General features: G+C 41.7%; 1 protein-coding gene across 3 annotated transcripts in view; it reads right to left on the bottom strand.

Annotated features, from left to right (window-relative positions):
* BLTP3A (bridge-like lipid transfer protein family member 3A) overlaps window positions 1-15,486 on the bottom strand; it is a 61,200-nt gene that overhangs the window by 24,910 nt on the left and 20,804 nt on the right. For all 3 annotated transcript variants that reach the window (XM_007198003.2, XM_007198004.2, XM_007198005.2), the window contains exons 2-8: window positions 12,874-13,036; window positions 12,734-12,772; window positions 11,920-12,011; window positions 3,088-3,277; window positions 2,634-2,774; window positions 2,033-2,203; window positions 1,150-1,342 (exon numbers count right to left, since the gene is read on the bottom strand). In XM_007198003.2, the coding sequence (XP_007198065.2) occupies window positions 1,150-1,342; window positions 2,033-2,203; window positions 2,634-2,774; window positions 3,088-3,277; window positions 11,920-12,011; window positions 12,734-12,772; window positions 12,874-13,036 (989 nt within the window). The remainder of the gene's footprint in view (window positions 1-1,149; window positions 1,343-2,032; window positions 2,204-2,633; window positions 2,775-3,087; window positions 3,278-11,919; window positions 12,012-12,733; window positions 12,773-12,873; window positions 13,037-15,486) is intronic.

The raw sequence follows: 15,486 nt of genomic DNA, 5'->3' as shown, positions 1-15,486 counted from the left end.
TCCTCCAAATTCAGTATATTATGTCATTTGAGCCTGATAACGACCTATAAAGTAAATGAGTAAGATATAATTTAACTCAAGGTTCACAAATGAAGAAACTCAGAGTGGTGAAGTGATTTCCCTAAGGCTCATGAAGGAAAGAAATGAGTCAATTATTTTTTCATTCTGAATAAATGTGTATGTGTACTTAATACCAATTGCTCTAGTGAGTCTCAAATGGGCAGAGATGTCTGCCAAAAAAGCAGGTGCTATTTGTTTATGCTCTGCTTACAGCACCACAAAATAAAAGCAATGTCTGAAGGGCGCTGGGCTTGACTTTCCTAAGGACCACTCCACTCTGCATTAACGCCTTCTCTTTATTTAAAGATGGCTCTCCTATATCCTGTGTCTACTCTTTTTCATATGAAATATCTCTGTGTCTTTCAACTCTTTCCTTCTATGCTACAGTTTCCATAGCATTAAACAATCTGCACACCCTTCCTGGGATGCTTTCTCTTTGTTAATGTCCTCAAGAACAGCATCAAAAACAAGGCTCAGAGTTCCAAATGGAGTCCACAAAGGTGCCAGAGAAGAATTTCCAGAGCTCTGGAACCCACACTTCTATTGATGCAGTTTAAATTAATATGTGATTTAGGGAACACCATGTTAAAAAAAAAATTGCTCTAATGAATGAAAAAGCATGACAAGAACACACCATAACCTCTCTGCTTCGGAAGAACACATTTATACATAATAACTATTTAAATTGACTCAAAGATCTGAAAATTCTGAGGTTTCCTATAGTTGAATTTACTTTCCTGAAAGCTTATAACAGTGGTTATCATTGCCCAAAAGACTCTGGGGAGGGAAAAAAAAGTATACACTGCTTGGGCTCTACCCCTGAAGATTCCGATTTAGTGGGGGCTGGGAAGAGGCCCAGCTCCTGTGTCTTACTGTCTCACAGGTAGTTCTGCTGCATCCTAAAGGCTGAAGAGCACTCGCAGACAGAGAGCTGCCACAGGAGCACAGAGGCCTAAGGAAGGCCTGTGATTAAGGGGAGCCAGACAAATACCCCACATAGTCTTGAAAACAGCCTTCCATCCCCAAGCTTTGCCCAGAGCTCCAGGCGGTGATGGACCACCCTGCACAGGCTCAGGCCTCACGGGGTACCTGGCTCTCGGGACTGGCTATCATCACAAATGTGCAGGTCCAGGCGGGAGATGAGCAGATGGTAGGAGGACTCTTTCACATCAAATTTCTCAAAGTACTGGCTGAGGCGGCTGCTGCTGCTGTTGCTGCTGCCCTGGCTGCCACCGAACGCCTGGGCCCAGGACTGCTGGGCGCTGGGAGCAGGTGGGGTGATCTACACGTGACAGAGAGAAACAAGAAGTCCAGACCCAGACAGCCTCCTTGCTGGCTTTCTTTAAGCTTTAGTTCAGCCTGAAGAAAACCACAATCTGACAAGGTGTCCCTTCCTTCTCATAACTATTCGTCTGGTATCTCATGTAGGTCTACCCCACTTAAATAACCCAAACTCCAAGAAGCCAAATTATAATTAATCTAGTAACTGTCAGAGTCCTGTTCTGAGATTTGAATTGCCTTCTAAGCTCTCACTCCCCTAGAACTTAGCTGACTGATGCTAAAACACCTCCTCCAGGAAGTCTTCCCTAAATGCCCTCTTTCAGCCCAGGTAGTTGGATCCCTTTTCTTTGTGCTCTCATGGCACAGTGTTTACCTCTATTACAGCACTTATCACATCATATTGTAATAACTTGTTTATAGTCCATATTTTAAGACAGCAAGAGTTCCAAGGACAGGAACAAGAGGCTTTCCAGTGGCTAACACTGTATACCTAACACACTAGAGGCACCCAAAGAACAGAATAACTGAATAAATCAGAGGCACAGGCAAAGCCTATGTACCTCCAGAAGTGAATGACAAATTCCCCCAAATAAGCCTAATAAAGTCTAGGCTCCACTCACAGTGGAGGTATGAATTAGGTCCGGCCTACCATCTCCCCACTGCCACCAAGGGTCTCTGTTTCACCTCTAACCTGTACAGGTTCAGGGGCCAGGCTCTTTCTCTGCTGTGCTGACTTCTCCATGGCCTCACTCAGTGATTCTGCATATTTCATCATAGCCTTGAGCTGTGAGTCAGTTAGCACCCAGAGCAGGTCATCCAACAGGAACATCAGCTTGGAGGCTATCACATTGCAATCTTTGGTCTGAAGGGGTCACACAGAACACAGGATTCAACATCTGGTACCATCCCAACTACTCAAAGTGACCACTGCCCAACCAATTTCAGAGATGGCTTTTCAATCCCCAATACACGAAAGGAAAGTATCAAGCACTGTGGAGAGTCAATTTCTTACAAAACTACTAAAGTTTTCTGTGATTAACAAGAAGCAGCAATAATCAACTGCCTATGTGTCCCTATATACAGGTAAAAATCATGGTTTTCAAAATTAAAATGACAGGGAGGTAGAAATGTTTCCTCATTAGCAGATACAGTGCAACACTGAATTGCAGGTCCTCCCCTTTCAAATGTCATTCCAGGGGCCAATAACACTCAAAAAGGAGGAAACACCATCTCGCATGCTATCTGGGAGAATAAAAGATGGAAGTTTTCATGAGGACAGAGAACACACTCACTCTTCTCTTGAGGGCTATTTGGATCCTGCCTTGGTTGGTAATAAGCCTCAGTGGAGTGGTGACTGGGTCCTGATCACCATTGTCTGTAGCATCTGCCTCAATTCGAAGTGTTTGCCAAGTTATTTCCTTAAATGTTAAAACCTAGAAGGAAAGAAAGTAAAATCCCTTAATTCTGTGGATGAAATTAATCAAGAGGCAGGAAGTCCAAGGGGAAAAGACTGGCAAGGCAGAGACCCCCACCATTCTCAGCTGGGATCCTACCCACAGAAGGCAGTGGATCAGAGATCCATTACTGAGGAAAGGATGTAACAGTAACACTGGACAGAAGGGATTCTTGGGTTCCCAAGGATGGGGGAGACTTTGAGGAAATCCCCAAAGCAGGAATAACATCCTTTAAGAATGAGTCCTATTTTGAACCCCCCATTCTCCCTTCTCAGAATGCCAGGGCTGTCACCTCTCCTCGGCGGGGGTCAGTGATACGGGTGAGGCGGAGGTCACTCTGCTGCCAGTTGGGGTTCACACTATAGCCCTGGAGCTGCCACAATTCAAAAGAAGCGTGGAAGGCCTTGGAGTGAATCTTGATGGTGATGGAACTGACGATGATGAACATCCCCTCCACCACCTTCTCGGCAAAGCCATACTCACTACAACAAACGAGGCAGACCAACATTCAGGATCATATGAGACTTGACGCATACTTTTTTTTTCTTTTTTCTTTTTTGGCCATGCCGTGCAGCTTGCGGGATTCTACTTCCCTGATCAGGGATTGAACCCGGGCCCTGGCAATGAAAGCGCTGAGTCCTAACCACTGGACCGCCAGGGAATTAGTAGGCATACTCTTTATACTGGAAGACGTAAGACAAGACTCTTAACAACGCCTGTCTTTGGATGCTAGAACTGTGGATGACTTTTTAAAAATTTTTCTCCTCCCATTTCTGCTTTATATTTTTTACATTTCTAAAAATTTTTATGATGATGTAGTACTCTTTCTGATGAGATTTTTTTTTAAGAATGGAATAAAAGAAAGAGTTGACCTGGAAACAATCTCTGGTTAGAAAGAATAAATTGAAAAAAATATTTTCACAGTCCACAAACTACCTGAATAAATATTGAATATTGTCTGTGAGGAGAGATATAACAACAGAAAGGAAACACTAGGTTTCTATAACATCTTCAAAGACAGAACATACTCTGCAAAAGTAGTGAAAAGAGGAAAGAAGTACAGCCAGGTTAGCATGAGGTCTAATACTGTGAAATCTAGTCAAGAACGGTCCCACCTCTGCCCTGTCAAATCTATCCCAAAGAGCATAGCTGTGCTTTATAGTGAGAGGCAGAAACAGCAAGGAGAGGAACAAAGGCCATCCTTAAAGTCCTTCTGGACATGGAAAACACAGACATTCTTGACATGTAGGTGAAACAGTTCTCATTACAAGAGATACAAAAGTCTGGGAATTACAAACTGGAAAAAAAAATCTTTGCAATTTATATCACAAAGGGCTAATATCTCTGATGTATAAAGAGTTTCAAAAAACTCGGAAGAAAAAGACCAAGAGCCCAATAAAAACGGGACAAAGTAGGGACAGTTCACAGAAAAATAAATGCAAATAGATATTAAACATAAAATGATGTTCAACCTCACTCGTATATAAAAACTACACTAAGAGTTACTTGATTTATGACAAAAGTGACAGTGTAGTAGGGAAAAGACTGTCTTTCAATAATGGTGCATGGTCAGTTTGAGGCTATCTACAAAGAGAAAAAATAAGATTGATCCTTATCTTACATTAAACAAACAAAAAAACAAGTTTCAAGATTGATTGTAGATCTAAATGTGAAAAGTCAAACAATAAAACTAAAAGAATAAAGTTAGAAAAAAACATAGGAGAATATCTTCATGCCTTGAGATAGGAAAAGATTCCTTAAACAAGACACAAAAAGTGCTAACCATAAAGGGAAAAATAGATATATAGGACTATATTAAATTTATCATTTCTGGTCAACAAAAAAATAACATTAGGAGTGATAGGGAACCCACATAGTAGGAGAAGATATTTGTAATACATGTATATAACCAAGGACTTGTTTCCAGTATAAAGAACTTCTACAGGGCTTCCCTGGTGGCACAGTGGTTGAGAGTCTGCCTGCTGATGCAGGGGACACGGGTTCCAGCCCTGGTCTGGGAAGATCCCACATGCCGCGGAGCAACTAGGCCCGTGAGCCACAACTACTGAGCCTGCGCGTCTGGAGCCTGTGCTCCGCAACAAGAGAGGCCGCGATGGTGAGAGGCCCGCGCACCGCGATGAAGAGTGGCCCCCGCTCGCCGCAACTGGAGAAAGCCCTCGCACAGAAACGAAGACCCAACACAGCCAAAAAATAAATAAATAAATAAATAAATAATAATTAAAAAAAAAAAAAAAAGAACTTCTACAAATTAATAAGAAAAAGACAAGTAAAATAGAAAGCTAGTGGGAAGCAGCCGCATAGCACAGGGAGATCAGCTCGGTGCTTTGTGACCACCTAGAGGGGTGGGATAGGGAGGGTGGGAGGGAGGGAGATGCAAGAGGGAAGAGATATGGGAACATATGTATATGTATAACTGATTCACTTTGTTATAAAGCAGAAACTAACACACCATTGTAAAGCAATTATACTTCAATAAAGATGTTAATTAAAAAAATAATAATAAATAAGGAAAAGACAAATAACCCCAAAAATAACCCAAAAGATAAATGGGCAGAATACATCAATGCTTTGTGAAAGAGGATATTTGAAATTCTAATAAACAAATCATCAAAAAAATGCAAACTAAAATCATAATGTGATACAACTACACACCTATTAGATGGCTAAAATAAAAAGAGAGACAATACTAAGTGCTAGCAACACTGCCAGGGGGAAAAGTGGTACAAACACTTTGGAAAACTGTCCAGCAGTATGAACTAAAGCAGAACATATGCACAGCCTATGACCCTGCAACTCTACTGCTAGATATATACAAATCAGAAATGTGTACATATGTTCACCAAGAGGTATGTATAAGAACGTTCATAGCATCACTATTCTTTTTTCTTACACATTTTTAATTTACGTATAGAAAAGATCATTCTTTGTGGTGTACACGTCCAGGGTTTCGACAAATGCATAGAGTCATGTATCAACCACCACAGTCATGACAGAGAACAGTTCGATGTAGCATCAGTATGCTTAATAGCCAGAAACTGCAATCAAATCAAATGTCCATCTACAACAGAATGGATAATTGTGGCATATAATGGAATAACATACAGTAATAAGGATGAATGAATGATAACTACATGTAACCACATGGATGACTTTCACAAACATCACGTTGAACTAAAGTATGTAGACACAAATGATGACATAATTTGTGATTACATTTATATAAATTTAAAAATAGGGAAAACTAACGTGTGGTGTTAAAAATCAGGATAAAGTTATCCTTGAGGGTGGGTATGACTAGGAAGGGTGCAGGAGGCTTCTGGGATTCTGGAAATGGTCTGTTTCTTCTTGTAAAGAATCACTAATCTATACACTTAGGATTTGTGCGCTTCAATATAACTTACCAAAAAACTACACAGAAATACCATGTGTTATCTTTAGACAAAAATCTTAAAGTTTGGACTTCCCTGGTGGTGCAGTGGTTAAGTATCCGCCTGCCAATGCAGGGGACACGGGTTCGAGCCCTGGTCCAGGAAGATCCCGCATGCCACAGAGCAACTAAGACCGTGCGCCACAGCTACCGAGCCTGCGCTCTAGAACCCGCGAGCCACAACTACTGAGCCCACGTGCCACAACTACTGAAGCCCGCGCGCCTATAGCCCGTGCTCCACAACAAGAGAAGCCACTGCAATGAGAAGCCTGTGCACCTCAACGAAGAGCAGCCCCCACTCGCAACTAGAGAAAGCCCGCGCGCAGCAACGAAGACCCAACACAGCCAAAAATAAATAAATTAAAAAAAAAAAAAGTCTAAAGTTTGAAAATATTGTCTATTGGCAAGGCTCTTGGAAAACAAGAACTCTTACAACATTGCTGGTGGTAACATGAAATTACAAAATCCTTACGGAGGGTAATTTAGCAATGTCTATCAAAATTATACATGTTTTTGCTGTTAGACCCAGCAGCCCCACTTCCAGGAATCTATCCCAAAATATGCTAGCAAAAACAGTGGAAACAAACCAAATGTCCATCAACTGATGAATGGATAAATAAAATGTGGCATATCCACACAATAGAATATTATTCAGCCATAAAAGGAATAAAGTACTGATACATGCTACCACATAGCTGAACCTTGAAAACGCTATGCTAAGTGAAAGACACCAGTCACAACAGACCACATAATATATGATTCCATTTGTATGAAATGATCAGAATAGATACAGAAAGTAGATTTATGGTTGCCTAAGGCTAAGGCAGGGGAGAATGAAGAGTGACTTCTAAGAGGTATGGAGTTTCTTTTTGGGTGATAAAAATGTTCTAGGGCTTCCCTGGTGGCGCAGTGGTTGAGAATCTGCCTGCCAATGCAGGGGACACGGGTTCGGGCCCTGGTCTGGGAAGATCCCACATGCCGCAGAGCAACTAGGCCCATGAGCCACAATTACTGAGCCTGCGCGTCTGGAGCCTGTGCTCCGCAACAAGAGAGGCCGCGATAGTGAGAGGCCTGCGCACCGCGATAAAGACTGGTCCCCACTTGCCACAACTAGAGAAAGCGCTCGCACAGAAACGAAGACCCAACACAGCCATAAATTAATTAATTAATTAATTAAAAAAAAAAACAAAAAACAAAAAACAAAAATGTTCTAAAATTTATTGTGGTGATGGTTGCACAACCTGGTGTATATACTAAAAACTATTGAATTGTATACTTTAAATGGATGAATTCTACCTCAATAAAGCTGTTTTTTAAAATATGCTGGAAAAATACTAAGTAACTTACAAACAAGGTCATTTATTACTGCACTATTTGTAACAGCAAAAAACCTAGAAATAATTCAAATATCTATCAACAAAGAACTGGCTATATGAACAATAACGCCTCTATAAAATATACTGAGTATTTTGCAGGTGCAAAAGGAATAAGAAACATCTCTCTACATACTTCTATGAAGTGCTCTCCAGGATATACTTTTTTTTTTTTTTTTTTTTTTTAATTTATTTATTTATTTATTTATTTATTTTTGGCTGTGTTGGGTCTTCGGTTCGTGTGAGGGCTTTCTCCAGTTGCGGCAAGCGGGGGCCACTCTTCATCGCGGTGCGGGGACCGCTCTTCATCGCGGTGCGCGAGCCTTTCTCTATCGCGGCCCCTCCCGTCGCGGGGCACAGGCTCCAGACGCGCAGGCTCAGCAATTGTGGCTCACGGGCCCAGCTGCTCCGCGGCATGTGGGATCTTCCCAGACCAGGGCTCGAACCCGCGTCCCCTGCATTAGCAGGCAGACTCTCAACCACTGCGCCACCAGGGAAGCCCAGGATATACTTTTAAAAGAAAAAAGCAATGTGGAAAGTGTTTATGGTATGTTACATTTTGTGTAAGAAACAGAGTGGGGACAATACAAACGTACATACATAAAACATACCTTGTGTTATAGTTTTAACTTTGGAACTATGTAATATTACATAGGTTAAAAATAAATTAAAAACAATTTAAAATTTTAAAACAAACTGATATAAAACTCCTAGAAGATAACATAAGAAAAAACCTAGACGACCCCGGGTATAGCGATTACATTTTAGATACAACACCAAAGGCACTATTCATGAAAGAAATTATGGATAAACTGGACTTCATTAAAGTTAAAAATCTGCTCTGTGAAAGACAATGTCAAGAGAATGAGAAGACCATCCACAGACTGGGAGAATACATCTGCAAAAGACACATCTGATAAAAGACTGTTACCCAAAATATACAAAGAACTCTTAAAACTCAACAATAAGAAAACAAACAACCCAATTAAAAAATGGACCAAAGACCTTCATAGACACCTTACAAAAAATGATATACAGATAGCAAATAAGCATGTGTCTTATAAGCTCTACATCATATGTCATCAGGGAAATGCAAATTAGAACAACAATGAGATTCCGCTATGCACCTATCAGAATGGTCAAAATGCAGATCACTGACAACACCAAATGCTGACAAGGACGTGGAGCAGCAGGAACTCTCATTCACTGCTGGTAGGAATGCAAAATGGTACAGCCACTTTGGAAGACAGTTTGGTGGTTTCTTCCAAAACTGAACATACTCTCACCACAGATCCAGCAATCAAGCTCCTTTGTATTTACTCAAAGGAGTTGAAAACTTAATGTCCATACAAAAACCTGCACATGGACATTTATAGCAGCTTTATTCATAATTGTCAAAATTTGGAAGCAACCAAGATGCCCTAATAGGTGAATGGATAAATAAACTGTGGTATATCCAGACAATGAAATATTATTCAGCACTACAAGGAAATGAGATATAGAGTCCTAAAAAGACACGGAGGAACCTTAAATGCATATTACTAAGTGAAAGAAGGCAATCTAAAAAGAAGGAATCATCCTGGAAAAGGAAAAACTATGGAGACAGTGAAAGGACCAGTGGTTGCCAGTGGTTGGCGCAGGGAGAGGGATGCCTAGGTGGAGCACAGAGGATTTTTAGGGCAGCGAAAATACATTGTATGATACTATAATGGTGAATATATGTCATTATACATTTGTCCAAACCTATAGAATGTACCACCAAGAGTGAACCTTAATGTAAACTATGGACTTTGTGTGATTCTGATGTGTCAATGTAGGTTTATCTATTGTAACAAATATACCACTCCAGTGGGGGATGTCAATAATGAGGGAGGCTATGCATGTGTGAGGGCAGGGGGTATATGGGAAACCTCTGTATCTTGCTCTTAATACTACTGTTTAAACCTAAAACTGCTCTTGTACTGTCTTAAAAAAAAAATGAAACAAATGAATGCCTCTGTATGTCAAATTGGTATCCAACCATAAGAAGAATGATTTCAAGTAATTTTAAAACACAGTATTTTGATGATACATCCCTAATGGGATATAGCATAAGGTTAAAACACACATACACACAAAGAAAGCTACTGCATTCAGTAGTCTTATCGATAGTTATAATACTGGTTTTGTTATTTTTTGAAACTATTGAAAAAGTAAATCATTTATTATATTATTGTAGTTAGGAACCAAGATTCAGCATATGAATAAAAAATACAGGGACTTCCCTGGTGGTTCAGTGGTAAAGAATCCTCCTTCCAATGCAGGGGACGCAGGTTCGATCCCTGGTCGGGGAACTAAGATCCCACATGCCGCGGGGCAACTAAGCCCGCATGCCACAACTACTGAGCCTGCACACTGCAAACTACAGAGCCCACACGCGCCACAACTAGAGAGAGCAAACCTGCACACCACAACTAGAGAGAAGCCCATGTGCTGCAACGCAGAGCCCGCACCGCAATGAAAGATCCTGCACACCTCAACAAACACCCCATGTGCCACAACTAAGAGCCGACGTAGCTAAAAAAAAAAAAAAAAAAAAGAATCCAGCATTTATCCTGACATTCCTGTACAAACTGTATTTCAAATAGTTGGTGAAAGAAAGTTCTTTATAGAAAATCACAACTAATAAATGCAATAGGAAAAAAGAATTATAAAATCTCTATTTTCTATCCTACAATGATATAATAGATCTATAGACAACTATCATCAATGGTCCTTAAACCATGAGGTAAGAGGTAGATGAGGAACTTATCATAACGGACAAGTCAGGCCAACATCATCTGAATCCACTGATTAATCCTAACCAAAGGAATATTATGTGCCTCCCGTTACGTTACAGTAGGAAATACACGGTACCATTCATGAAGTATTTTTACCAAGGAAACAAACAAACAAATGAATCAAATCCAGCCTTTAAATCTAACTACCAGATTAAACAAGAAACATTTTAAATGACACCTCGAGGACACAATCAGCCAAAATATAAAATGTGGGAAATTCTTTAGAAGAAATACTCCAGTTTCTACAAAGAACAAATGATATATAAAAAAGTGTGGGGGCTTCCCTGGTGGCGCAGTCGTTGAGAATCTGCCTGCTAATGCAGGGGACACAGGTTCGAGCCCTGGTCTGGGAAGATCCCACATGCCATGGAGCAACTAGGCCTGTGAGCCACAACTACTGAGCCTGCGCATCTGGAGCCTGTGCTCCGCAACAAGAGAGGCCGCGATAGTGAAGAGGCCCGCACACCGCGATGAAGAGTGGTCCCCGCTTGCCGCAACTAGAGGAAGCCCTCGCACAGAAACGAAGACCCAACACAGCCAAAAATAAATATAATAAATAAATAAATAAAAGATTACTATTAAAAAAAAGAAATTCTTTAAAAAAAAAGAAGAAGTGTGGGGGTGGGGGACTGTTCAGAGTTAAAGAGCTTTAAAAAGCATATCCCCAAATATAAGGTGTGGAGTTCTGTGGAGCTACACTGAATTGTAAAAAAATATTTCAGAGACAATTCAGGACAATTGAATATGCAATAAGTATTAGATGATATTAAGGAATCCCTATTAATTCTATTAATTGTGATAATAGTACTGTGGGGTTTTTTCTTTCTTCTCAATCCTTGTCTGTTAAAGACACACAATACAGAGGTATTTACAGGTGGAATCATATGGCACCTGGGATTTGCTTTCAAGAACTACAGAGTGGGGCTTCCCTGGTGGTGCAGTGGTTGAGAATCCTTCTGCCAATGCAGGGAACACAGGTTCAAGCCTGGTCCGGGAAGATCTCACATGCCGCAGAGCAACTAAGCCCGTGTGCCACAACTACTGAGCCTGCGCTCCAGAGCCCGCGTGCCACACCTACTGAAGCCTTCGCACCTAGAGCCCATGCTCTGCAACAAGAGAAGCCACCACAATAAGAAGCCCGCGCACCGCAACGAAGAGTAGCCCCCGCTCGCGGCAACTAGAGAAAGCCCGCGTGCAGCAACGAAGACCCAACACAGCCAAAAATAAATAAATAAATAAATAAGAACTACAGAGTGTGCGAACACACACACATGCACACAAAGTGGCAGAAGAAAAGTAGAAAAAGAATGGTAAAATGTTGATAATTGTGAAAGTTAGATCTTGGGTGCATGGGGGTTCAGTACACTATTCTCTCTATTTTAGTGCATGTTTGAAATTTTCCATAATAAAGTTTTTATTTTTTAATTAAAAGGTGATCCGGATCAGTTAATATGTTGGAAATAATAGGACCCAAAGCAACTAACCTCTGTCCTGAAGCGAGGGCAATAGGAGACTGTCCATTGGGGGGCCGAGGCTCCTCACATGTCTTCATCTCCACCTCTACCTTATCCAGACACTGAAATAAAAGCCACAGAGAGCTAAGCATCTGCACAAAATCCCACACAGCACAGACTGTGTCTTATCCATCTCTGTGCTCCAATACCTAGTCGAGGGCTGTGCCCACAGTAGGCAGATAATGAATGTCTGTCAAATGAATGAATGAACAAACTGAAATACAAAGAGAGCCCTCATCTTCCCCCTTCCATTTCCATTAGCAGCAGAACTCCATGACAAGCATGGGATTAGCTCATAGCAGAAAAAGAAAACATAAATCCAAGTTACTGAGATATTACTATTCCTGGGGATTCCAGTCTTTGGGGTAAAGATATGTAACAATCAGTTCCTGGAGGGCTTTCAGCTGATAATCACCCAACAGTCAACATGAACTAAACTTCTAAGTTTTCCTCTGTCAGGAATCCAAAGGAAATGTAAAGGTAGAACCTGGGCAGCAAAACTTGTTTTAAAAGAAAAATGAAAATCAAAACAAAACAAAACAAAACAAAATCAGGACTCCAGGGTCTTGTGTCTCAGTGCTAACTGCTATGTTGCACAGCAGTTCCAGAAAAAGCCCAGACAATAGTCACTCTGTCTCACAGAGAAGCTCGCAAGCCAGACAGAAGAACCCACACTCCCAAAAGGGACAGCCCATCAGGGCTCCTCCCCATCTTCTCTCAGATCTTCTAAAACCTTACCCCGGCCATCCCCATTTGATTACTTGCAATCAAGAAAGGCCATTACCAAGCAAATTGGGTGTGTCTTCAACTTTGTCCACTGGATCTGAAAGAGGAAAGCAAAGACTCAGGGCTGTGGGAGTCACCCCTCAAGAAGGCAGGTCTGCTGGCCAAAGAGAGCAGCAGCACTCTGACCCCCATTCTCACCCGGATTGAGGCCCTGTTGCAGTAGACCCGAGTGATGGCTAACCAGGTGGGAAGCTCCAGCACATTCTGTAGAACCTCTTCATCCAGCTCCAGGTTGGTCAGCTGACCCTCCCCTTTCAGGGTGCTCAAATTGATTTTGTCCGGGGAAAGATTCTTAGTGAACCTGAAAAGAGTGATGATAAGAAGCTATTATTTCCACAGAAATCTGCAAATGGGCATTATAGCGAATAACACTTCTCAATTTAGAGAAAAGAGAAAGTTAAAGAACAAATGGGGACTAATGGCCACACTGTCTCTATGCCGTGTAAGATGTCAGGTGAGGACTTCCCTGGTGGCGCAGTGGTTAAGAATCCACCTGCCAATGCAGGGGACACGGGTTCGAGCCCTGGTTCCCGAAGATCCCACATGGCACGGAGCAACTAAGCCCGTGCGCCACAACTACTGAGCCTGCGCTCTAGAGCCCACGAGCCACAACTACTGAAGCCTGTGCGCCTAGAGCCCGTGCTCCGCAACAAGAGAAGCCACCGCAATGAGAAGCCCGCACACCGCAACGAAGAGCAGCCCCCACCCACCTCAACTAGAGAAACCCCGTGCAGAGCAACGAAGGCCCAACGCAGCCAAAAACTAATTAATTAATTTTTTTTAAAAAAGATGTTAGGTGAGACATTTCATTCTGTCACGACTATGTCATCTTTCTACTCAAGAACCTACGATGGGAATTCTGGAGAAATGGCTATAGCAATGGCAATAGAGCCTTTTGATATATCTGAATCTCCATATAAAACCAGAACTAGATTGCAACTAAAAAACCCATGGATAACATTTAAAACAAAACTAGAAGATAAAGCATCCTCATAAACCCTCATACACAAGCAGGCAGGGAAAAAACATTAACAGCCACAGGACATGAGTGCTATAAGCAGCTGTGCAAATCAACAAAGAGGAAAACAATAGGGCATCAGACAGATCAGAGAACAGAAGAACTCCAAGATAACCAAGTACTCAGCAAAAAGCAATGTGGGTCAATTTGAGAATAGCAACTGAAACTGGAGGGATTTGGGGCAAGGGTCCCAAAGGAGCTGAAGCAATCTAACCCTATAAACTCTTGGAACTAACCAAGGCTCCTTCTTAGGACAGGGTACTGCTGGGAGAGGAATCCAAACTAAGCATGACAGAAATGAAGAAAAGAGATGGTCCAAATAAAAGTGGGGCGGGGGTGTTGGGGGGTAACAGACCAGGACATCTCAGAAAGCAAGCCATTATACTTTTAAACACTACCTGAAACAGCAGAAGAGAGAGCTCTATGAGGTTAGAATATAAAACAGTAGCAGATTAATTATTGGCTTGTTAAGTAGGGTAAAGTGAAACCCCAGACCCTTACACCTACCTTTACTGATGTGACAAAAGAACACACAACCACTTACAGACTTGCCAAAGGGACTGAACCTGAATCTCATCACGCTACTGGGTCCAGATGCTAATTTGCAGGGAATACAGAGGAAAACTGCTGAACTGCACCATAAGTGTGCAATCAGCAAAATCCAGGCCATGGGAAATTCTACAGGTCAAGGGGCCTGGACATAAACAATTCACACAGGCCCATCCTCTCCCTGTTCCACAGTCACTGTCTCCAGTCTTTGCTCATGTGCTCTTGCCACCCACTCCTTTTCCTGGAGCACCCTTATCACAATTTGCCATTCAAGGCCCAACTCCAGACTTCTCACTGAGGCTTTCTTTCCCTAACTGCTTGAACTCACATTAAACTCGTACCTTCTACATCCCTGGAATCTGTAACACACATTTAGGTCATAATCAGAGAGGGTCTTAGGGTGTTCTCTAATTTTCCCATGTGTAACTACTGCTGCACAATTAGATGTTGAGCCCTTTGATCAGGGGCTTAGTCTTAGCCATCCCTCCTAATAAAATGGTTCCCAGACAGAATGCTGGGCCTACATACCTTGTAGCTAACTGCCCTGTTGACTGACTACTCCCAGCTCCCTTCTCTCATCTTTTTGGCTGGATCAACTTAAGGCCATTGCCTCACAGCGTAACCCCCTCTCCTGTATGACAAGTTATCTAGATGAATCTCACCCATATAAGTTCTCACTGTTGTTGCCTCACATAGCCACTATTTTCTACCCCAATAATGAATTCCATTTCTCCTTCCATCTGTAACTATACTTAGCCCTTACATATATTAGATGCTAATAGCTGACTTTAGAGTTATATGTTGTTTACCAACTTTTTTTTCCCCACATATCCTTTCCTTTTACTAAGCTATGTTTTCAGTGTTGGTGGCTTTCCTTGGACCATAACATCATGACGGGCAAGAGTTTTATCTTTACAATTTTCCCCTACAGTGACTAACATGGTATTGGGTTGGCCAAAAAGCTCATTCGGGTTTTTCAGTAAGGTGTTATTGGAAAACCCGAACGAACTGTTTGGCCAACCCAATACTATGTAAAAGGGCTCTGTAACAATTTTCTAAATGATAGTAAAAAATTTTTAGAAGTTTATAAACACACCGTACTGTATGATATTAACACATACACAGAAATGCACTGGCATGGTAACAACAAATTCAGGGAAATGCTTACCTGTGGGACAAGAGGA

The sequence above is a fragment of the Balaenoptera acutorostrata genome, chromosome 10 (genome assembly GCF_949987535.1).
Source record: "Balaenoptera acutorostrata chromosome 10, mBalAcu1.1, whole genome shotgun sequence".
Taxonomy (NCBI): Eukaryota; Metazoa; Chordata; class Mammalia; order Artiodactyla; family Balaenopteridae; genus Balaenoptera; species Balaenoptera acutorostrata.
This window is presented reverse-complemented; position numbering and strand designations above follow the sequence as displayed.